Here is a 24,018-nt window from a genome sequence, read left to right as displayed (position 1 = left end):
GCTGTATCAGAAGAAAAAGACACCTTTATTACTGGTCTTCTTCAACTTTTCCATCCTTAGCTACTGTTTTGTGCTTGAAATTAAAACCATATAAATGTCTTTACTGATTAAAAGCAGTTGATGTAAGAGTGGATTATTGTTAATTTTTCTAATAAAAAGCCATATGCCTCCAAATGCATGTGAAGATACATCCTCCATGTGAGGTACATGAAAAGATGTATTTAAAGAAAGAGAGAAATATCTGGAGATAGTTGCTCATGGGAATCTTCCTGTGTGCCACTGCACATCTTTACAGTATCTGGATTTTTTTTTTCCAAAGAATCAGCAAAAAACTTCAGTCTTTCAAATATGCTTGTTCGCAAGTTGTGGGCAAAATATTCTCCCCATCATATCTTGACAGTAGTTCTAGTCTGGACACATGCTTGAGATGGCATCATTCTTTTTAGGATTTGGTGACCTAAATTATTTTCCTCACACTGTTTCCTAGATGAGCAAAAAGACATAATAAAGACAACAAGTTTATCTGTATCAGATATGTATTCACCATTCTCTGCTCTCTTATTCAAAAAATTCAATTTATGCCAGGTTTCTTATACATAATAGTTCAAGATTTGCAAACCTTCCAAGCTTTGAAGGCCAAGCCAGCATAGAGCCATAAAATCATAAAACCGAAAAGATGTAAAAACCAAAGAGCTACCAGGTAGAGTCATAAACCTATGTCTGTCATCCTGTGCTACTGGGTCATATTGACTGAAATCTTACTTGTATACACAGAGGCAGGAAGGTAATGAGTGAACTACTCAGATGGAGTATTCTGAAATGTTGATGTGATTGTTTACTTTCCATAAATCATAGTCTTGCTAAACCACAAATTAAAAGGTCATGAGATTATTTCAAAGCTATTAGGGTATTTAATTTTTATTTTTGTTTGGTTCTCCTCCTCCCCCCACATATCCTTATGTTTGTATATGCAAACATAGTGAGACAATTTTGGATACTCTGATCTCTTATAGATGTGAAAATATGCCCCTGCATATAATTATCTGTGGCTAACAGAAGAAGCCTTTGTTACTTGTACACATTCAAAACAAAATGGTTTTGCATGATTTCTTACACAGAAACCTCAGCATCCTAGATTAACCTCAGCCTTAGCAATGAGGTCTTTATGTTAAAGTAGGACACCATGGGCTTATTCAGTTATTATATTCCACCAGGTTTGTTTGGACTAGAAAATTAAAGCAGGAATGAGAAATGTTTAAGATGTGTTATTATTTTGAATATTTGATGCTATTCCTTTAAATGGTGAATTCTTACTTTATGAAAATAATTAAGCCTGCATATAAACTTAAAGTATGTATATAATAAATTATTAGTTAGAATTCTGGTAGAAATAAAGAGGGTTTTTAAAGAATCTCAGTATTTTAAGTAACTAGTTCTTACATTTAGTATTTTTAACTATTTTGTTACTTTGTTCATACACATGTGAAAAAAAGTTTGAAAATTCTGTTCAGAGTTGTAGCTGCAGGCTTACAAATTAAATAGCACAAACCTGCAAAGACCAGTAGGTCAAATTTCTCGTTGACTGTCCTTTCAGAAAAAGCTGATGACTTCCTGACATCTTCAGAGTCGTCAAAAGACTTTATCACAGAGCAAGTTTAGCCCTTCTAACACTTTCTGTCTATAAAGAATCAGAGAGGGAGTTTTATGCCTATGGCTTTAAAATAAGGCATACACTGATTGCACACATTTATCTTAGTCAGAGCTGTGATGAGGTAAATAAAAGAGGGTTACTGCACACAGAAATCTGTAATCCATAATATTCCCAGCAGATGGAATATAAATGAAATGTTTTCCCAGTTTTGAGTACCTCAGTGATGGTATTTCATAATTTTAGAAAACATTACACACAGAACATTTGAACTGCAAATATGCAGATAAACAGATAGGCAGTAGGATACAGAAAAAGGCACAAGTAGATTTCCACACAGATAGTGTTGTTGATTTTACGTTAGAGAAAACAAAAGCACAAAGTCCTTCCCACATGCTGCTATATATCCACAGCAAATGTATCAAAAAATGCAATCTTAAAGCATATATTCACTGACCATATTTTCAAATTCATAAAACATGTTCCATATACATTTTCCTACATAGCATCCATAATCCCATGGAGCCACTGGATAGATACAAACTGTATCTCACTTATGTAACCCCGTGGTGACAGAGACACCAAAGGTTTCACTGTGCAGCTCTAGGAGCAATGAGCCGCGTCAGGAGCCCTGCCTTGTTCCAACGCTTTGTGCACCCTTCAGCAAACCCCGAGCGCTGTCTCCTCATTCGCCTCTGCATGGCCTCAGCCCAAGCCCTGGGAGACCTTCAGACCTCCAGATCTTACTGTACTGATGAGACATTAAATCCCAGCAAGGAAAAAACTCACTGCAATCCTGACTGCTCTGCTGCATTATGTTCCCTTTCATCAGCACCTTTAAAGAAAGCAGGCTCTATCCTACACGTGCAGACATGAAAGGAAAACAGCTTAGTGATGACCATCTGAGCTCCAAAGGCATAAAATGTGTAAAGAGAAACTTGAAAAACTCTGAATAAGTTAACTACTAAATGGCACATGAAATATTGACAAATATTTAATCGCTTTTTTAAAAAAAAAATTAAAATTACCTAGACAAAACTTAGCATTTGGCATCTTAGTAGAAGAAGAGACAAAAATTGAACACATTTGATTATTTTGTCAAACATATTTAAGCATGGCCATATGTAACTCACTTCAAAATGCTTCAAAACAATGATTTGGGGCCAATGTGAACCACAGCCAAAGTGGTTTCTTTAAATAAAAAGAGAAATAGAACAGTAAGGCTTTTTGTCCCAGAGAAAACATTAATAAATTCAAACTGCTCTAATTTATTTAAAAAACAAATCTATCCAAAATATTTAAAATGTGTAGATTGAAATGAAAATATTCTGTAACTCTTGAAATTTCTAGGAGGACTAAAAAATTGAGCCAGCCATTCCTTTGTATTGGGGCATTATTAGGTACAATAAAGAATGCATCTTATTACATGAGAATTAAGAAGTTTGCTTAATGTCATACTTGCAGCCAGACACAAACATTACCTGTAACGAAGTCTCCACAATCAGTCTACTGCTTTAATTAGTAGTTTGACCTTCCTAGACATGAAAAATCACAGTTTCTTCTGCCACCGAATTATTTTTTAATTTGATAAAACAGAATTAACAGTATGTGCTATTCATGGATGTAATCTATAGACACAGATTTGAAACAGATGCTCCTAATATTCTTTCTGCCCCTTGTACTTCATCTGTATGAATCACTGCCTGGGTAGGCACCATCTGTCCTTTGTTCTCTGTTGCCAGAATGGGCCACTTCAGAAGAGAAAAAAAAAAAATCAGTGTCAGAATTTCCTGGACAATGCAAATTCTGAGTTAAGGCAACACAGCTACTTCAGACTGGGATTAAATTATTTCTTAGTCTTCTTGTTATCCAAAATAGTTTGGGTTAATGATTTCTTTCATTATAAGAGACTTTTCCCAGAACCTCTGACCATTTTGAACACCTTTCTAGCATGTTGATGCATGGAAATTGCAGAACTCAATGTAAGTATTTCTCTCATACTCTCACAATCATTCTGTACAAAAGTAGCATGTGCCTTCTGGACAGTGACCAGTTTATTCATCAAAGAACCTCATTTACCCCATGACCTCAGGTTTGCACAGGCAGTTTCAGGCTTAATTGGCTATTTATCATACAATATAAGCACGAATTTCTATTAGCAAGTGAGGCACATTGCTCTGTAATATGGATCTCTTCTTACACTTTAATATTCCACCTACTTCTATGATTTGCAAATCCTAAGCAACGCTTTCCTCCATAACATTGCTGAGAACCACAGACTTAGCTGTGTATTTTTGTGGTTTGCCTCTTTGGTACCTCTGCCAGCCTACAAAGAATGCAGGCAAAGAAGAGATTTTTAGAGCAGAAAAGAAAGCAGTAAAAAGATAAACTATTCAACAGAGAGTACCAAGGACTCTGTAGAGGAAGATTGCAGAGGCTGTTAATCTAGGAATCAGATGTGTCCAAGCACATTAATATATATATATTCTCACAAGGCCAGAGCCTAGCAAGGAGATGTTAAATTCCTAAAGAGGGTGACAGTTCTCAGGAGTTGCACAGGATGGGAACTGAAAAAGAGAGCAGTCAAACTCAACCTAAAGGTCGTGCTAAATCCAGCTGTGAATCCCCTGTGGCGGGGACCTTGTTCCTTGCCCATCAGTGCGCTGGCCCGAGGCTGTGTACTGCAGAAGCAGTGTCTGTGACCCAGGAGAGACCGGACGGCTCAGCTGGATGCCTAACCCTAACCCCAGCATTTGTGAGCGTTTCATCACAGAATCAGTTTATTTGGAACAGAACTTTGACATTATCGAATCCAATCCATGAGCAAACACCACCTTGTCAACCCGACCAGTGTCACATCCAGTCTTTAACACCTCCAGGGACGGTGACTCCTTCACGTGCCGGCACAGTCCACTCCAACATCTATCACCCTTTTTGTGAATTACTCCTAATGTCCATCCTAAACCCGGAGCAGCTTCAGACTCTGTCCTCTCGTCCGGCCGCTAATCGCCTGGGAGAAGAGGCCAGCCCCTAACTTCCCTCAAAACCCGAGCTGACCGTGCCAATCCCATGCTACCCGCTCCAGCTTTGACTGGCTCCTTGCCCGTGCCAGCTCCTGCTGCGAGCGGACGGCACGTCCTGCGCTCACACCGGGACGAACCCGGGGACCAGCTCCAGCCATCCGCACACCCCGCACCGCAGTGCCCTGCCCCGGGCATCCCCCGCCACACGCTCAGGGCTTCCCACGAGGAGAAGCCTCGGGCGTTTGGCGCACGGGGCCGAGCCCTGCCGCGGAGGACCAGCGCTGACTGAACCCAGACGCTCCCACCCGCCGTGCCCAGGCCCCCGCCGCCAAGGGGCTCTCTCCGCCCCCTCCCGCAGGAGGCCCGGCTCCCGGCTCCCGGCTCCCGGCTCCCGGCTCCCGGCTCCCCGGCTCCCGGCTCCCGGCACAGCGGGCGGCGAGGGGGAGCCCGGCGCGCGCCCCGCACGCTGGGCGGCGCGCGCGGCCGCGGGCGGGGAGCGCGCGGGCGGGGCCGGCGCGTGACGCGGGGCCGCGCGGCGTAAACAGCGCGGCGGCGGCCCCGGCAACAGCGGCCCGCCCGCCCGGCCTCCCCCGGCGCGGCCAGGAGAGGAGAGGAGAGGCGAGACAAAGCAAAGCAAGGAAAGGCTAGGCAAACCTAGGCTAGGCAAACCTAGGCTAAGCAAACCTAGGCTAGGCTAGCGCCCCTTCTCGCAACGTCCCCCAGAGCTTTGACGGCGCAGCCCGGCGGGGGCGGCGGCCGAGGGAAGCGCCCCGGGCGGGAGGAGCCGCCGCGGGCAGCGGATCGCGGCCGGGGCGCTGGGCTCGGTCCCCGGTAAGGCAGGAGGCGGCGGAGCCCGAGCGGCGGCGGGAGCCGGGCTGTGAAGATGGCGACCCCGGGCATGGGCTGGCAGCAGCCGCAGCACGGCTACGGCGGCGGATCCGCGCCCGGAGCGGGAAAACTCGGCTCGGGCTCGGCACAGGCGGGGCTGGGCGCCGAGCACAGCCCGGACCTGCACTTCAAAATGAGCAAGAAAATCGCTCAGCTGACGAAGGTGAGGGAGGCGCGCCGGGTCCATAGCCGCCTCGGGTGTCTTCCTCCTCTGCTGTGTTTCCCTTCGCTCCTTGCCCTCATGCGGGCAGCGATGGGCCTGGAGAGGGGCAGACTGCCGGGGCTGATGGCAAATCCGGGTGGGATGCGGCCGGATTTGTACTCCGGAGGCCGAGGCTGGAGCGCCCTCGGTGAGCGGGAGCATCCCGCGGTCGCCGCGGGCAGGAGCGCGCCGTGGTCCCGCGGGGAGAGCTCCGGCGGTCCGGCTGGAGAGGAGCCGCGCACCGGAGCTGCCGCAGTACCGGCCCCCGTCAGTGGTGTCCGAATCCCGCCTGGCACAGCCAGGTATCCCGGTGTGCGGGAGCGGATCCCTGACTGCTGGGCTGGTACTGGTTATTTATTCCGTGGGAATTGTAGCTTCTCTTCTAGCGCTGTTTTAAGCCCTTCTCCGGGTCTCTTTAAATGGAGAAATTCAAGTGATGCTTGCCTTCCCTTTGCTGAAGTGCTGTTATTTAAGGTGTCTAGTAATAGCTTAAATGCCTTGGATAGTGAGGGTGAAGTGTGAGAAAATTTCTGGTCCGCTATTGCTGATAGAACAGTTTTCATTATGTCATCCCCAGCCTGGAGAATACATCTTTGTGAGAGGCCAGAGTCACACTGGGAGGTGTTTTTAAAGCCTATTGTTAAGGCAGGTAGGCCTAATGTTTACTGTGATTTACTTAGAATAACTTAAAACAATGCTTTGGTGCTGTAATCTCTCTTGTGTGAAGCTCAAGCTGTAGGCAAATGGCATTATTTAGGAAATGAGAGGCAGATTCTCTTTTTTAAAGAGAAAGAAGAAGTAATTTTTGTCAGGAATTTAATAGCTAAAACGTTTAAAGGTAGTTTTAAAGCACTGTAGGAGCTGCCAGTATTCTTAACATGTATACTAAAATGGATGAAGGTGACATTTCTTTGGAACTAAGAGTGAAGAGAATGAAGACTGCTGGCAGTCTCACAGTTCACATTTATGTACGGTTGATGCACCATTGACCAGTTAAAAATAATATTTTTTTGTGGCACACTCTGCACCTTCATGTGTTGGGAAGCTGATAACTGAGGGGAATCTTGTCCTTGAATTCAAAGTCCAATTTCTTTTGATGGTAACATCAGTGGAACTCTAATTGCATAAAAAGAAAAGTTGAGCTAAAATAAGCTGAAGAATCTCCTTGTTTTTGCTCCATGTGCATACAAATAATGAAATAAAACATTAAAGACATTACTACAGGTTTGTATTCCCTAAAAGGTATAAAAAGCACCTGGAGACCCTAAGTGTGTTTTAGGCTTACCTTAAGGCCTAGGTGAATATGTAAAGTAATACTTTCAAAGAAGAGTTTTCATCTCTGTGTGTGCCTTTGGTATCTTTCTCTTACTTTCTCTAGGAAATTACCCAGCAGTTTATCGTTTATTTCAGAAACAGCATTCCACTTGTGATGTGAAGTCATTTGTGTATTACCCATGAGTTCCACATCACTGGGAATGTGCCCAGTGCACTCTCACTTATGCGTCAGATATCTTGAGGTGGATGTGAGTTAATTATGGATTTGAATGCATGGTGCTGAAATATTTTGAACTCCTGTGTTGGAAAATGCAAAGAGAGTGAAATGAAATACTTTTTTTTTTGCTATTTTTATTTTATGGTCCACAATAGAGTTTATATAAGATTCTATGTATTGTGTGCACGTCTGTCCCAACAAAGACTTCAGATTAGTGTAAATAAAACCTATGAGTTGTTTTGTGCTGTGCATTTCAAATAATTGCAAACTATGTGCTTATACAAGGAGTTTACAGGTGAATTAGGCTTTTGCAGGGCTGAAGTCTTTCATGTTTCCGAGTGACTTGCAAATTCTGGCAGTGTTTTAGTTTGTATGTTGTGTTCCGTTTTCAAGTTTTAGGGAGCAAACTTGGGAAATCAGGTGATCTTTCTATTGACTGAAGGTCTGGAGTGAATAATAGTACTTTTAAATGTAAACTAAGGTGTATATAAAAATACTTCCCTTGCACCTATTGCAACAATAAAATTAAGATTTTAAAGATTAGGATTAAGATTAAAGGTATTGTATAAAATGTATTTCATTAAGTTAGAGGTGTACATTTTGACAGTTTTATAGCTAGAGGGCTCAGATTCTACATATCTGTTGACCTACTTGACCTTTCAGGAAGGGAGGCTTAAAAGAATTATAAAAACTTCTGGGTAAAGTGTGACCTTCTAAACTTTCTAATCTGTTATTGAATCTGAAGCCTGATTTGATAGCTGGCTGCAGAAATTAGTCCTTGGGAAAGGACTCAATCTACAGGGGAAAAATATAAATGTAATAAACTTAATTTCCATAAATGGGACTTAACTGTCAGAGAAGAATTAACTTTACTTTGCAGAAGAATCCTTGAAGTGAGGTGTTGCAAAAAAGATTTTAGGATATTTCTGTTTAGGTCTTTTGACCAAATTCTGCTGCTCTAGCTTTGTCAAATGCTTACTAGCATATGTGCATAAAATTCCTCTTCAGTAAACTAGGAATTTATTGTTAGGAGAACCACTTCTTAATTGTGCTTCTAAAGTTGTTTAATATCTTATATATAAGGTACTTCTTGCATGTCTTTCAGCTGTTTTTCCCATTTATTTAATTTTTGTTCTAACTCTTCTCTAGGAGTGTCTTGAAGATATAATAATTGCCCCTTTGGATTTAGAGCAGAAGGCAATTTACCAGGTTAAAGCAAACCCACCAATAGTGTGGTAAAAGAAAATCCAAATATTCATTTTCCAGGGAGTGCACACAGTTAAGGTATCCAGACAGCTTCTGTCTTCTGACAAAATAAATGTGACTCCATAGTTTACTTTTGCCTATCCTTGTATTTTGTATTGTGAACTGTGCATAGGAGTGGAAGAAAATGCTTTCCCCACAGAATATGAGGGTCACTCATGAGTTAAATGTAAAATTCCAAAATTAGGATTCCTCAGTTATGTTTTTGCATTACTTAAAGAGAATCTGATGTTTTAGTCAAAACAATACAGGAACACAAAATAAAAGGTGAAATTTGCTTAATAGCCAGATTTAATCAGTGATTCAGAGTAAGGCAAAATAAGGTATGAATCCATTTCACTAAGCCAAACACATCTCAAGTGCTTCACTATATTTTTACTTTTGGGTGGGAGAGAAAGACTTAATTGATTTAACTTTAATATGCTTAATTCACAGGGGAGGGTAAAACAAGTGGTTAGAAATGCAGGTCTAAAAAAACCAAGATGATACTTCATGTCATGTTCAAAGACTGCAGTAGATTGTAACTGAAGCAATTTTAGGTCTTCCTCTTCAGTGTAAGCTCCTTATTTTCAGGCATGTCAGAAGATCTGTGTACTAGTTTGAGATAAAATAGCATCTGACACAAAGATTAAAACCAGCAAGAAATAAACTGCGATTATGAGATTGCATATATGTGTTTGTACTACTGCATTCAGGAGTGCTAATGCAGTGTTGAATTATGCCTGCTGCAGATGAAAATATGCATATATATTTAATTACTTTGCATAAGACAACAGGATTAGGAACAAAAAGCAAGGTGCTGCCATGCTTGCATCAATAGGAGAGAATGGCATTAGTTTTCATGATTCCCACAAGAGTTCAGGTGGCTTGTTTCTTATTTTGGATTTGTTGTTTTGTTTCTTCTTTCTTTCTTTCTTTCTTTGTGATGTAGTTTGTAGCTTGAGCATTTGTGATTGAGAAATCCATATCCTAAGGGTGTCTGTAAAGTCTATTGTACAAGTTGTGTGACATCAAAATAGATCTTTAACTTCTACAGAATAGCTGCATGATTTGTGCTGGGACTAAGAAAAGAGAATCTTCAGTATTGGTTTGTTTGTATATTTGTTGCATAAATTTTACATTAACTGAAGCAGCTCTGATGAGAAAGAGACACCTGGTAGTGTTGATGGATGAGAAAATATAAACCTGGCAATGTGCTCTTGCAGCCCAGAAAACCAGCCCAGTATCCAGGGCTGCATCAAGGGAATGTGACCAACAGGTCAAGGGAGCTGATTTTCCCCCTCTACTTTACTCTCCTGAGACCCACCCTGGGTGTTGTGTCCAGCACTGGGGTCCCCAGCACACAAAAGACCTGGACCTGCTGGAGCAAGTCCAGAGAAGGGCTCAGAAGATGATCAGAGGGCTGTGGAGTGAGTCCAGAGGAGGCCAGAATCATCAGAGGGCTGGAGCACCTCTCCTGTAAAGACAGGTTGAGAGAGCTGGGCTTGTTCAGCCTAGAGAAGAGACCGTGCTGGGGAGACCTCAGAGCAGCCTTCCAATACCTAAAGGGAGCCTGCTAGAGAGGAACTTTTGATAAGGTCCTGTAGAGATAAAACAAGGGGGATTTGCTTTAAACTGAAAGAGGATAGATTTAGATTAGGTACTAGAAAGACGTTCTTTACTGAGAGGGTGATGAAGCACTAGGACAGGTTGCCTAGAGAAGCTGTGGATACCCCATCCCTAGAAATGTTCAAGGCCAGACTGGATGGGATTTTGAACAAACTGGTGATGTGGAAGGTGTCCCTGCCTGGCAGGGGGGGGGTGGAATTGGCTGACTTTTACGGTCCTTTCCAGCGCAAACTATTGTATGATTCTGGGAGAAGAGTCTGTAAGTGCCATGAAGATCTACCCTACAGTTAGCATTTTTGTCTATTTAATAAAAAGAAACTGTATAAAACATGAATGTTTTCCCTTGGTACATACTTAGAGCTTGATGGTTCAGTTCTGGAAAGGTTCCAGAAAACTCGGTTCAAAGAGTACGGTAACAAAGTTAACCAAGACACTCATCCTTGAGTAAACAAGAAACTAGAATCCAAGACTCCTGAGACCTGACTTTTGTTCTCAATTCTTCCAACAGCTTCTAGTCTATGTTTGGGAAACTACTTAAAAAAAAATAAAAATTCTTTGATTTTCCTTCTTTCTTTCTGTGTTAGAGAGACAATAGACATTAATGTTGTTGTTAATCCAGTCAGTTTCCAGGTGATGTAGGTAGTAATGTATTTCAAAGACTGAAGAGCAGATTTGATGATCTTTACTTCAGGTGCTTATATTTTTTGTTGTATGTACTCTTTTTCTTGGATGGTTAAAGGTCTCCCTCAGCTATCACATAATCCAGTTCTACAGAAGTAAGAACTGTAAGGTTTAACTCATATAAATGATTCCTCACAAAATGTTTCCAGTAAAACTTTGTCAGTTTTTATTTGGAAGTATTCTGCCTCAGGAAACAAAACAACTAAACCTCTTGCAGAAGGTTCATTTTGCATAAAATTATAAGAAAACTTTAAATAAAGGGCCCTTAAAACCAGGGAAGACATGAGAATCTAAAAATCTCTGTAGAACTGTTTTGATGTTAGCTGTCATCATGTTGTAGTTGATGCCATTAACAGTTTTGTAAAAACTTGGGATTTAGCTTTTTAAGCAGCCTTATGTCATCTCTCCAATGTGTGTTAACACTGGCAGTAGGCCAATATTTGTAACAGTTCTAGGATTGCATGAAAAGAACTGAAATTTTGAGGCGGGTGTGATTTAAGTACATATTGTAATGTCAGTATTTTCCATATTATTCCGAATGGTAATGTGTGAATAAATATTGTGCTACTGCATTTAAAACAGTAGCAAGGACTGAAAGATCTGAAAATGTAATATTAGATATTCAATTAATTTACATTTCTCTGGAGATATTTAACTTTGTTTTCTGTTAATTATTCCAAAGATAGCTGAAGCCCTCTAAGAAGGGAGAGACATTTTAGGTGGGAAATGAGAAACTTGCTCCAGAAATACTGTGTTTAACTATCCTAAGATTTTTTTTTTTTTAATTATGCTAGTGTAGTCTCTCTATATTCCCTGTCAGACTCTTTCCATGTGGTATTCTATGTTCTTATTCTATATTCTGTGTTCTTATTCTGCAGTATTTATGATCTTAGCAAGGGGTGTTCTCAGAAGAGAAGTTTTCTGTGCTCATGATAGTAGAAGAAGAAAAATGGAACTGGGTAAAAATGTCATGTCTTTAAGACCATCTGGTATAGTTCAGAACTAAGAACTAACAATATTTTGTTTAGAACTTCAGTAAAATCACCAGTTATTGTCTTTATCTGAGTACTTCCTGGTACTCAGCACTATGAATTGCTTTAAAGCAGCTGTGGCTTCTAATTTTGACCTGAAGAGGTCTTCCTTACCTTCCACATTTTGTAGGACAAAAAGTATGGAATTTGGTGGTTAATAAGGATCATATAGCTCTCAAATGGCTCTTCCCTTCATTATCATTGCAAACCTGTAAGGTGAGACTGCAGGGGTTCTATGTTGACCTGATACGGGTATATTTTAGAGCTCAGTGTTGTGATGTGTGAATTAGGTCAATGACTTTACAGTCTTTTATCACAAGACATCAAGAGAAAAGAAGGAGGACAAGAATGAAATGTTTTTAATATAAAAAAGAAATAGTCAAACGAATTCCTTTGCTCTCCACCCACATAGTTTTAATGGTTGACTGGTAACTCAGAGTTCTTCTGAGGCCGCTGATAACTTGATGTTCTAAAGATATTTCCTCTATGTGTGTGTAGTTGAAAGTGTGATGTTGAAAAACTGTCTGATCGCACATTCACATATGTTACTAGTCTAGTCTAAAATGCCTCTTTAATACACTTGTGCATATATATCAGCTTCTCTGAGCTTATTTTGTTGTTTTTTTCTCCTCATTTTACAAACATCCAAAATAATAATAAAAGTGAAGAGATAAATAAATTATGAGAGAATAAATAACATGACATGGCAGCTGGGGACATAGTTTAGTGGTGGACTTGCAAGTGCTAGGTTTACAGTTGGACTTGATGATCTTAAGGATCTTTTGCAACTTAAAGACTTAAGAGTCTATATGCATCCTCTTGTTTATTATTCATTGCTATAATTAAATAGTATAGAGTTACGGGGAGCTGGAAAACTGTGAGATGTTGTTGCTCTGGTTTGTACTTCGGCTGTTAAATCTCATACATCAACACATTAAGGATATTTAAAGAAAAACTGGAAAGACATGGATTTTACTACAGACTTCGATGTTAACATGTCAAAATTTAAAAACTAAAGAACATTCAGGATATACATGAAACCTGATATTGCAACACTCATGGAGTTTAAAATGCCAACCTTTAGCTGCTTTTTATATAGGACAATATAAATCTTATGTAAAAATTAAGAAGTGTTTTGAATATATATTGATTTTAAGTTTTGTTGTTGTTACTGTTTTCAGCTAAGTACTGCATTATGAAAGAAAGCTTTTGCAATTCTCTTTTTAAATGGAAGTGCCAGTTCAGAGTTAAGAACACAATACTGAAATGCTTTCCTTCAGATGGAGAAGTTGTAAACTGGAGAGTCTTTTATGTACATTTGAAAATGGAAATCAGTATTTGAACTCCATAACTGTACAAAGTATTTATAGATTAATTACTTCATACACTTGTAAATTAGTATGGGCACACTCCTCTGAAGTACTCAATCCTGTAAGGATTTGATTTGGTAAGTCTTACAAAAATGTATCAGCAGAAGACAGTCTTATGGGATTTTTGTTGTTTTTTTGTTGTTGGTATTTGAAATACCATGAATGTGCAAAGAATTTGTTTCAAATTGACAGACTTAGCACTTCTTTTGAAGAAGTCACATTGCAATTTAATATTAAACATTGTGATTTTGTGCTTTCTTCAAGCACAGTAAAATTGTATTTGGCAAGAGCAGTGCTTTGCATATTTGGATATTTTTGTATTGTCATGCAAAGTTACACATACTTTATTTTTTAATGTCTAGAAGTGCAATTAGAGGTGTACTGCATCAAATACATGCATAGAAGTGTTATTTGTCATAAGTCATGTTTTGGTACGGCAACTTCTAGCCCTGCGTAGCTTCTAAGCACATAAATTATTTCAATACCTCATTCTCTGAACTCTGGCTTTGGCTTTAATAAAAACAGTAATTTTGTCAGTGCTACTACTGTTTTTCACCCTTCCAATTCTCCATTGAAGCTTCATTCTCTTTTGAACTGTACAAAGGATGAGGGTATTACCTTAAAATAGTCAACAACTTTTTCTAACTGTTTGCAGGCTTGCTGCTGAATAAACCCAGCAAATCTCAACATAACATTATGAAATCAGATGTATATGTCTCTTGGCTGATACAAGTTTGGCAGTAGTAAGCCAGGCATCTGTGTATTCTTCTAATGACTGATGTCATACCAGTAACCAAAGGCATTGTGTTCCAAAAATAACCAGAAGAAACAAAACAGTCTAAAGCTATTCACCATCTTGTCCTATTTAATGCATATTACCTGGTTCTGTTTCCTCAGCCAGGCTCTTCTAACTGAATCTAGAAGGCTGGGAGGAGGAAGAAGAACCTTTTGCTGAGGTTGTCACTTGACTAGGATCAAAATGACAGCTTTTAAAAATAGCTAATGTTAAAAAGTTCATGAAGTCCTTCTTCAAGATGCTGCCATTAAATGAAAGACAACCTTTTAGCTAGGTTGTCTAGCTTTTAGAAGTAGTATGAGGCGAACATGAGAAGTACCAGTTTTCTATTTTAACTTTTATGAGATTAAAGTAATCTTTTCAGCCAGTTTCCTAAAATTTAATTTCTAGAAACCTGAATTGTGATGTGTTCAGTAAACAGGTGTGCTATAATCCAAAGATTTTTATTTGAACAGTGTTTTTGCTCACAATGTGACTGAAAGCTATAATTTTTAGTAAAGGGTGTCTGACACTGCCTTCTCAGATCTAGTATTTTGCAGTATGGATGCTGATGTGTTTGGATAGGTTGTACTAAAATGTATTGCAGTAATCTTCTGTGACTGTCTTTGTCCTTTTAAAATTTGACAAATGAAGATAATGGGAAATTATTTCTTTAATAAGGATTAGGGAAAAGAACTTGTTGTTTTTATTTAACTGCTTTGTATAATTATAACTGTAGATCTCACACTAAAAATATAATTTATTGTTGCTCATTGTAATTAGTGATCAATTGTATGTTTATATTAAAAAAAAGGCAAAACACCTGGAAAATCTATGTATGTCTTTCTTCTCAACATTAAACTGGCTTGTCAACACAGCTCATTTATTGAAGAAAATAGTTTGTGTTGAGACACAGAATGGTAGAAATTTATTTGAAATTTTGGACCCATTATTTTGTCTGTGTTGTTCACTAGCTTTCCATATATTGTCTAACATTATAGTATTAATTTAGGACGGATTCAATTTTGTGTCATATAACCCTTTCCCCAACCCTACTTCTCTTTTTTTCTTTTAAAAGCGTATGTCCATTTGCTTTATGCTGAGGCTGGACTTTGACAGAAAGCTCGGTTTACATATTCTTTGAGGTGACCTGGAAGTGTTCTGTGGCCATTGTTTCTATTCCTGTGATTCTTGTCTTCCTTTGTTTCTGTGCTCTGTTTCACACCTTGTGAATTGTCCACACTGTGGATTGAAAAGGTATATATGGCAATTTGGTGTATTAGGCATATTCTGTCTTGCCTCCACGTATCTAATCATAATTCTTATCACTTTGGGCAGACACTGCTTTAGGAGGTACATTCTAAGCAAGTGAAGAGCCTGAAGCAAGTTTCTCTGTTGGTTTGTGTTCTTTTCCATAGCTGTGCGTTGATACTCTAGAATAAACTAGATTTCAAATACCAGATTGTTGGGAGGGTGGGGGCATGGTTTGTTGCTGGAGTTTTTTGTTTTGTTTTGGGTATTTTTTGACAAAGTTTTTTGTGTAATAGACTGTTTTCCTCTAATGGAAATTTAAAAACGTTTTGGGTTGGGGTTTTGTTGTGGTTCATTTTTTTGTCTGGTTTTTGTCTCTGTGGGTTTTTTTTTATTTTGTTTTTTTGCCTTACGCATCTATGCTCCCTGGTCCTGAGGGAAATTAAATTTCCTGCTTTCAAAAAATTGTTAGTTTGGTAAAGTTGTAGACAGAAGTAACACACCTTCTCACTCTAGGATATAAAAAAAAATTACATACTGATCATAAAGTCTAGCTTCTGTATGGGCCTATATGAAATTTTGATAAAGTTGGTCCCTTAATTAAAGTCCTGACTCACAAGTTCTATTCAACTCTACATTCACTACTAATCTTGAGCCTCATCTGTTCTCACCTATAGAAAAGTAATTCTTAGAAGAAAAGGGAGGATTTTTTTAAAGCTTTAGAAGGAAATGAATATTCTCTGGTCTTGGAAGCATAAAAACCCAGTTGCTTTGTCAAAGAATTGAGAGTAGTCTTAAGTTTACCTACAAGAACTAATTTTATCAAAGAACACAATCTATATATATTTAGTGAAGTGTGAGGTTGTGCTTTTCTTGGGAGACTTGTGAGGCTCTCCTCTTGGGAAGAGGAGCCTTGTCAGACACTTTGCCTGTAGGCGGTGTTGGGTCTGTGCTGTCTCTTGCCCCATGTTGTCCCTTGGCTGTGGGGGTGAGCGGCAGCCACAGCTCTCCGTGGTACCCAGTGTGGGGCTGCCTCCACCCCGTGTCCTTACTGGCACTGCTGGCAACAGCAACCAAGTTTCACTTGGTTTATGCAAACCAATGCATTTTCCCACTGGCAAGATCTCATTAGAAGCCCAGCTTATATAACTGCAATTTCCCATATATTTTATGTAGTTGGTGTGGCGAGCTATAACATTGATTCTGCTCAACACTATGGAGCTAAGTGCAGTGAATTATTTCTTTGAAAGTGTGTGTCATGCTTTTTTTTCTTCCCAAAAACCTGGCAGAATAAAAAAAAAATAATGAAAAAAAAAGACAAAGAAATGAAAATTAGGACAGGTACTGGTACTTTCCAGAGTTCTGTCAGTTCATAAATTAAGAAATGTTTGAGAATATTTGAACGAACAGCAGCATTTTCTTAATTTTGTCAGGACTCTGAAAGAGGGTTTATGTTTGATTTGTGAAAGCTGACTTACAGAATATACAAAAAAAACCCCAGAGATTAATTATTTGGTTTTATTCTGTTCTGAAATAACTGCATTTTTAGCTCTTAAGGGTCTTAAGAACCTGGAAATGCAATTGTCTTGTCATAAAATTCACTAAAGATATTTTTATTTCTGGATGTTGCCCAACGTGTCTTAGGTTCACAAGTCCTCAAAATAAGAGGAAATTGCCTTTGAAAAAATACTATTTAAAACCCCTTACTTTGGTGATTAATCAGAAACAGTGATCCAGGTTTGTAAGATGAGTGCCATTTTTACCTTTTCCTCCACTTAGGTGTTTCGCTTCTTGTTTTGGGAAGTTCTGAACTTAATATTACTCTGCTGAGAGAAAATTAATTTGTTTGTATGTGGAATAATTTTGTAGAAAGAGGATCTCTAGCAATCTATGTACCTGAAAAGCTAAAATCAGATATGCAAATATTCAAGAAATAAATTTGAAAGAAAATGCTGATCTCAGACAAACACAACTTGAGAATAGCCCCCTAGTCTATCCTGTTCTCCTTGCAGCAATTTAAGGTCTAGTCATATAGCAGATGTGTCAACTATAGTCTAGATAGGTGATTAGAGGGTAAATGGAATTCTTTCTCAAAGGGAGGCAGACTGGGGAATTTGTACATCTGTCACTAAGTCATTTTTATTTTTACTTGTTTTCTTCAGAATGTTTCTCAAGATTTAGCTGTCTTGGGAAATTGCCTGAAACTGCTGTGCTACAGATTTGTAGTGTTTTTTTCTGGCATAATCTGATTGATAGAGGTTGCCAGAACTGAAAAATGATTTTGATTTGGTGTTGGTACTACCACATCTATCCCAGCACAAGAGTATTGATTTGTGATTGCAAGTACATCCCAAGTGAGCCTGTAACAGGAGGAAATAGTTGTTTCCAGATGATTGAATAATGAATTGGGATACACCATGAATTAGCTGGTTACTCTGCATTGAGTTCTAGTGTATTTTATGTCTGGTTCTGTGATTGAAGACTGCCCAAAATATAGGCGGTATACTGAGAACTTAATGAAAAATATGGAAAACTGACAAGTACAAGCCCATGTTTAACTTTTTATCTGTAAAATGAGACATTTCTGAAATGTACATAGCTCTGGTTTTGTGCATCAAGGAGTAATTTTTAATGAACTTACCATAAAAAAAACTAATACTTTCATGGAAGAGATTTTGTTTTGGAAGCTGTATTGAATGCAGTCTATTTAACCCTTAAACTATAGGTAGAAAGCAATGGAAATTCTCTTAAAGTATAGATTAAAATTAGGAGAGGAACTGCTGGAAATAGAACAGAGCCAAATATCAAAAACTTTTATCTTTATTAGAACCTTTTCTGACTGTAATGGGAGCAGTGGTGGATCAGTAGCTGAAGATGCTTGTGCTTAGTGTGTAAAAGTGATGTTAAAAACCCACCAACAAACCAAAGCTTAAATGGTATTTGCTAGCTAATTTGAAATTCAACTTCGAAAAAGTATCGGAAAACTTAAGCAAATTTGCTGTTGACTGTTAAATGTCTGACTCTGAAAACCAAGTTGTTACATGCTGTCTCTTGACAAGTTAAGATGCGAGTTATAATTTTTTGTATTGAATTACAGCTGGTATATTGACAGCTGCATTGCACACAGTCTTAAAATGGGCCTTGGAATGATATCTCAGTGTATTCTTTGTGATAAGTTGCACAGGTAATTCTTAAGTTTTTCTCTTAACTAATTCTATGTCTTGCAATGTGCCACCAACTTAGCTTTTTTTTTTCCTTTTTTTGAGTAAAAAATGGAAGATTTTTGCAGTAGTAGTCAGAACTAAGCATGTTTGTATGAGAGACTGAATATATATAAACTGACAGATGCGTGATACAGACCTGCACCCACCAGAGGCCTTGAGCTAATTATTTAATGTGAAGTTGCACACAAGTACTCAGTGATTTTTTTTTTCTTTATCACAAATCTACTTGTTTGATTCATATGTATTCCTTGATTTAAGATTGCCACTGTTTTCTCATTTGTTGTATTAAAAAAAGGAGTAATAGATGCTGAAGAAAGAGGACTTCTTGGTTTTCCTTTAATCATTTTTATCAGCTATCACAATTTTTCTTCATAGGATAGCTAACCATAGCCAAAACTTGAGGTCTTGATGAAGATTTTTATTTGACTGACCCATCAGGTGTTGGAAATTTTTGTTAGAAATGAAAAATTATGAACAGAATTACCTACATTACCTACAGAATTCTGTATGACAAATTGCTTGAAGAATAGGAGTTAATGTCTCCCCTTTTATGTGAAATAAAGTAAGTATTGTAAAAGAGGCAAAACATTTACAATGTAAGTACTCTTAAAATAAGCTACTTGTATTCCAGCTGCCAAACGGCAGCAATAGTACAAGCCTTTAATGCAATTGCATCAGACAAGTTTTTAAGAACATTCACTAGCGTAGCTCTCCAGAAGATTATCTCACTGATGAAGTTTGGATTCAACTGGATAGCCATAATAAGAAAGTGTAGCTTGTTGGACTTGTTCAACATTCTCCTTTTGCTGTATTTAATGGGATAAATAGAAAAAAGAGATCTTTAGGACAGAGCCATATTGTATGCTTTTATCAGAGCATCAATTTTCTTGTAAGTCTCTGATGGAGATACTACAATTCTCCTACTTAAGTATACAAATTTATTTTTTTTCACCTTCTATTGAATGATTTAGAAGACTTGTGGTGGAAGGAACTGCACAAATTTTAAGATAGACTAGATACTATGAGAAAAAATTTATTTAGTTGGTTTGTTTTTTTGTTTTGTTGGGTGTTTTTAGTTGGTTATTTTGGTACAAATGTTTTTAAAGAAAATTTAAAATCAGTTACTTCTCCACTGTTCTTTGTCATGTGCCTGTGAGTGTGTTCTAGACAAGTAGACACTGAAGTAAACTAAAAGCTGGCTGAACCTCTGGACTTTGTGTTGTGGTCAGTTGCATGAAGCCCACTTGAGGGCTGGTCACTAACAGTGTGCCCTAGAGGCCAATGTGTTTAACATCTGTTATGACTTGGATGATGAGACAGAGTGCACACTCAGCAAGTTCTTAGCCAACAGAAAAGTGGGACAAGGGGTTGATAGAACAGATGGGTGTGCTGCTATTCAGAGCTGGACAGGCTGGAGGAATGCACGGACAGGAAGCTCATGCAAAGGCCTATCTGGGGCAGCGCAGCAAGGACGTGGTTAGAATCGACTGGCTGGAAAGAGCCGGGCAGTAAAGGCCCTGGGGTCCTGACAGACACGAGTTGAGCGTGGGCCAGCAGTGTGCCTTTGGCAAGAAAGGTCAATGGCACACTGGACTGCGCTGGAATGAGTGTTGCAGCAGTTCAGGGGAGGTGATCCCTCCCCTCTGCTCTGTGCTGGTGAAACACACCTGAAGTGCTGGGTCTGGTTGTAAGGCTTCCCCATATGAGAGAGTCACGGATGTACTGGAGCAAGTCCAGCAAAAGGCCGCTCTGTTGAGGGGACTGGACCATCTGTCATACTGGGAGAGGCTGAGAGCTGCGACTGTTTAGCCTGGAGAAGGGAAGGCTCAGGGGGATCTTATGAATGTGTGTGTACACCAGATGGTGAGGAGTAAAGAGGACTGAGCAGGCATATTCTTAGTGGTGTCTCTTGAAAACATAAGGCAGTAGGCACAAACAAAAACATAAGAAAACACTTCTTTCATTTTTTTTTCTCCTCTGGTTATTTTACTGTGAGGATGGTCAAATTCTGGCATAGGCTGCCCAGATATGTAGAGTTGTCATCTTCTTTGGAGCCATTCAAAGCCCACCTGAGCAAAGCCTAGCATAGTCTGTTCTAGCTGACCCTGCTTTGCTCAGGGTCTAGGCTGGACTAGGTCCAGATGGATCTTACGACTTCAGCCTTTTTGTGATTCTGTGTACGTGGTGTTTCCATAATAGCTACTGTGTCAAACCTGTAAGTTGTGAGTGTCAGATGTCAAAACTAATATTCATTATTGTGTAAATACTGAGATGTAGCTAGGAATTACAGCTTTTTTCTATTGCATGATTGGTACCTGTAGGTTACTGGATGGTATCCCAGTAGGCCACTACAGACTTGTCCTAGATTCATCTTGGGCTTGGCTTTGAAAATAAATTTGGACTGTAAACTGGTGACTGTGCTACCTTCTGCTTACTTTATGATTTTGTTTCTATAATCTATTAAAAAAAACCAAAAACAAAAAACAGTGGAATTAGTGATAAGACTTAGCATGAGCATGGATTTTAATTTTTTGGTTAAAATCTAGATATTTTTTTTTTCCAGAGGAAGGGAAGAGAAATTACTTCAAGGTGGTTTCTTTCTGGGAAAGTAGCTCAAATTCTTCTGCAGTTATTAAAAATTCCATGATTCTGGTTGGAATGTCCTCTATTTATTCTGGAAACTTAGCATTAAAACTTCCAGAGGTAATTTGTAGTTAGTGCCTTCTAGAAATTGGAAAGATGCTGTAGATTAAAATCTGTGTTGTGAGTTTTTCAGCATATGTTTTTTCACAAATATCTCTTTCCTGCATAACTACATACTTGCTTGGAAGGCTCCATGCCTCTCCTTCCTTCCTTCAACAAGTCTAGAAAGAAGAAAATCAATTATGAGCAAGTAATGGATTTCTTTTCCAGTCTGATTTTCAAAACACTGGTAAAGATTGCTTCTTTGATCCATTAGGGGCTGAGTGATATATTCTTATCTGCATGGTCTCATCTGCTGTGAGGAACCATTAGGTACTTGAATTGCATAGAGTCTACAGAAATTCTTGAGGAAATTAAACTCAAAATAGATCAGGCGTTGAGAGGAAAATACTTGCAGGCAGAGAGAGTGCAGAAATGAACTTTGTTTTGGGGTGGAAGTGAGGAAACTTGGAAGACCTTTTCTTTGCCTTGTCATACAAGCTGTGTTTTTGGGAAAACTGAGTAAAAAAAAATTCCTTTTGCTAATGCTTTTGTCTGCTCAACACTTGAGAACTCTTCAATAAGAATGAATAGCGTGTATGGGTGATAATAATGCTGACTGTGCCTTACTTTCAGGTTTTCAAGCATACTAAGAGGAAAAGAGATCATCTTTCCTTAGTGTCAACTTCATTTACAATTATCTAAAAGTACTTGTGACATTTTCAGGTGATGGCACTCAGAAATACTGCTTTGGATATCCTCTAGAGAAGATTTCGGAATGGAGATGCTTCATTTTACATTTCTTTAGTTGTTCTATCATCCCTGCTTTCCTTCCTTCCCACTTTGCCAAATAAAAGAAAAAACAAATCCCTTTCTTTCTAAATATTTAAAGCCAGTTCCCAATATTAGCAGGTACTTCTGTAAAAATTATGTTTTCCTAAAAAGCAGGACAACTCAGCTTACATACCCTTAGTTATTAAGAAGCTATGTGTTTCTAAGCCGTGTACTGAAAAATCTAAAACCAGGCAATGACCAGACAAGTTTTCATTGTAAACATCTAGTGAAAAACAAATGTTTAAAAACATGACACTTCAGATGGTGAATGTTGATAGAGGGTTAGATTTGAAGGTGAAATAGATTAAAATTTAAAAGCAGGTTTTTAGTCTTGAACTATAATAAAAGTTTGCTTGAATGATAAAGCCAGGAAATAGATTTAGAAGGAAATGGGACAGTAACTTTTTAGAATTTGGATTGTTTTGAGTATTATGACTTATTCTTTGTCATAGAGTAAGTCATAATGTCATTCTATCTTGTTCCTTACAGATAACTACATTACTTAAATGTTTCTTTCTGATGAGAATATAATAGGTGAAAGTACAGATTATGTGATTATATGAAGGATAATTTAGCCCAATTTAGCAAAAAAAGGAGACTTAAATTATAATTTTTCTCAATTTAATTGCTTATTACTGGGTTAGACATTACTTATAGTGGCCTTTTCAAAAATCCTTTTCAAAAATAGGATTGAATTTAGAACAAAATAGAAAAACTTAAGCTTTGCTTTCAGACAATAAATGGAATCAGCTGACTAATCTTACCCCTTTTATATGATTGGTTTTTTTCACTCCAAATTGAGATTCTCTAAGTGTAATGGATTTGTTATTGAAATATACTTTGCAGAAAATTTCATCTTCTGTTCATCCTTTTAGGCTCTCATCGCTGCAATGTCAGTGAATGTCATCCTTTAAAGCATTTGGTCCTGCTGAAGACACCCCACTTTCTTCAGTGTCATCTCTCATATTTTGCACCAAAAGGCTGTTTTTCTTTTGTGAATGCTTTGTCAAGGAGTAATATGACTTTGCCTTTTGTTAAGAAAAGGAATAATTGGCGAATTAGAAAGTATATTTTCCTTCTAAAAATACATTGTGAGAGAAATTTCTGAATGACATTGGAAAAAAATTCATTAACTGTGTCTTGACTGACCATTAGGATGTAATTTGATGATACTAAATACAGAAGTTGGAAAAGGAAAGGATGAACTTACTGTGGCTAGCAGGTGATTAAAGCAGATGGAAATATGGCATCTCTATTTTTTGTGTAATGTAGTCCTGCAACAATGCAGATGATTTAGGATGAACAAATAATTTTTAAGTCATATTGCTGAAGCAGTCTTAGAAGCATTGTAAATAACTGTTGTATTTTGATAACATTTGTAAAGTAGAGCTCTCCTTGTCAGTTAAGCAAGTTTGAGGTTTAGTACCACTCAACTCAATTTACAGATATTGGTTGAGTTTAAAAATAAGAGTTGATTTTCAATAATCCATTACAAAACATTTAAACTTCTTTCTGCCATAATTTGTTCCCATTCTGACTAACTTTTGGAGCTGTTTCTAAACAATTTCCACCTCTTTCATAACAGTCTTTCTTCAATGTGTTCTTGTGTTGTATTGAAACCTGTCATCATGAAAATATTTTTGATGTCATAATGAGATTGAAACTTGCATTAAACTCTGTTTTGGATTATTCTGCAAGCTGGTTTTACATTTTGGCATGGAAAGCAAACTTCTGTGCAGCTAACGAAACTAAATGTCTCAGTCATACAGGTAATAAAGATACTGCTTAGAAATCACTGTTTGAGAACAGTGCAACATAAATGTACAGAACTGGATTGCTGAACCCTGTAAACTTATGTAACTCCATTAGAGACAGCACTGCCAGTGTAGAACAACTGAGCATTTCTCTCAGAAACAGATGTCACGTAGTAGCCAAGTGGGGGATTAAGTGCCAGGTCATACAAAGCACTAATGGTGGTGTCTTCCCTAATTTGGTTTATAGTAAAGAGTTTCTATCCAGCTGCTTCTTGTCTTTCTGTCAAGGTCT

General features: G+C 38.5%; 1 protein-coding gene across 7 annotated transcripts in view; it reads left to right on the top strand.

The window, feature by feature from the left end:
- The first annotated feature begins 5,280 nt into the window (after window positions 1-5,280).
- The window catches only part of FAM184A (family with sequence similarity 184 member A), a 73,734-nt gene continuing 54,996 nt past the window's right edge, over window positions 5,281-24,018 (top strand). For all 7 annotated transcript variants that reach the window (XM_058836602.1, XM_058836600.1, XM_058836598.1 and 4 more), the window contains exon 1: window positions 5,281-5,722. In XM_058836602.1, the coding sequence (XP_058692585.1) occupies window positions 5,555-5,722 (168 nt within the window). In that variant the 5' untranslated portion in view covers window positions 5,281-5,554. The remainder of the gene's footprint in view (window positions 5,723-24,018) is intronic.

Source organism: Poecile atricapillus, chromosome 3, assembly GCF_030490865.1.
Source record: "Poecile atricapillus isolate bPoeAtr1 chromosome 3, bPoeAtr1.hap1, whole genome shotgun sequence".
In the NCBI taxonomy this organism is placed as follows: Eukaryota; Metazoa; Chordata; class Aves; order Passeriformes; family Paridae; genus Poecile; species Poecile atricapillus.
The sequence above is the reverse complement of the archived record's forward strand: the minus strand, read 5'-3'. Positions and strand labels throughout refer to the sequence as shown.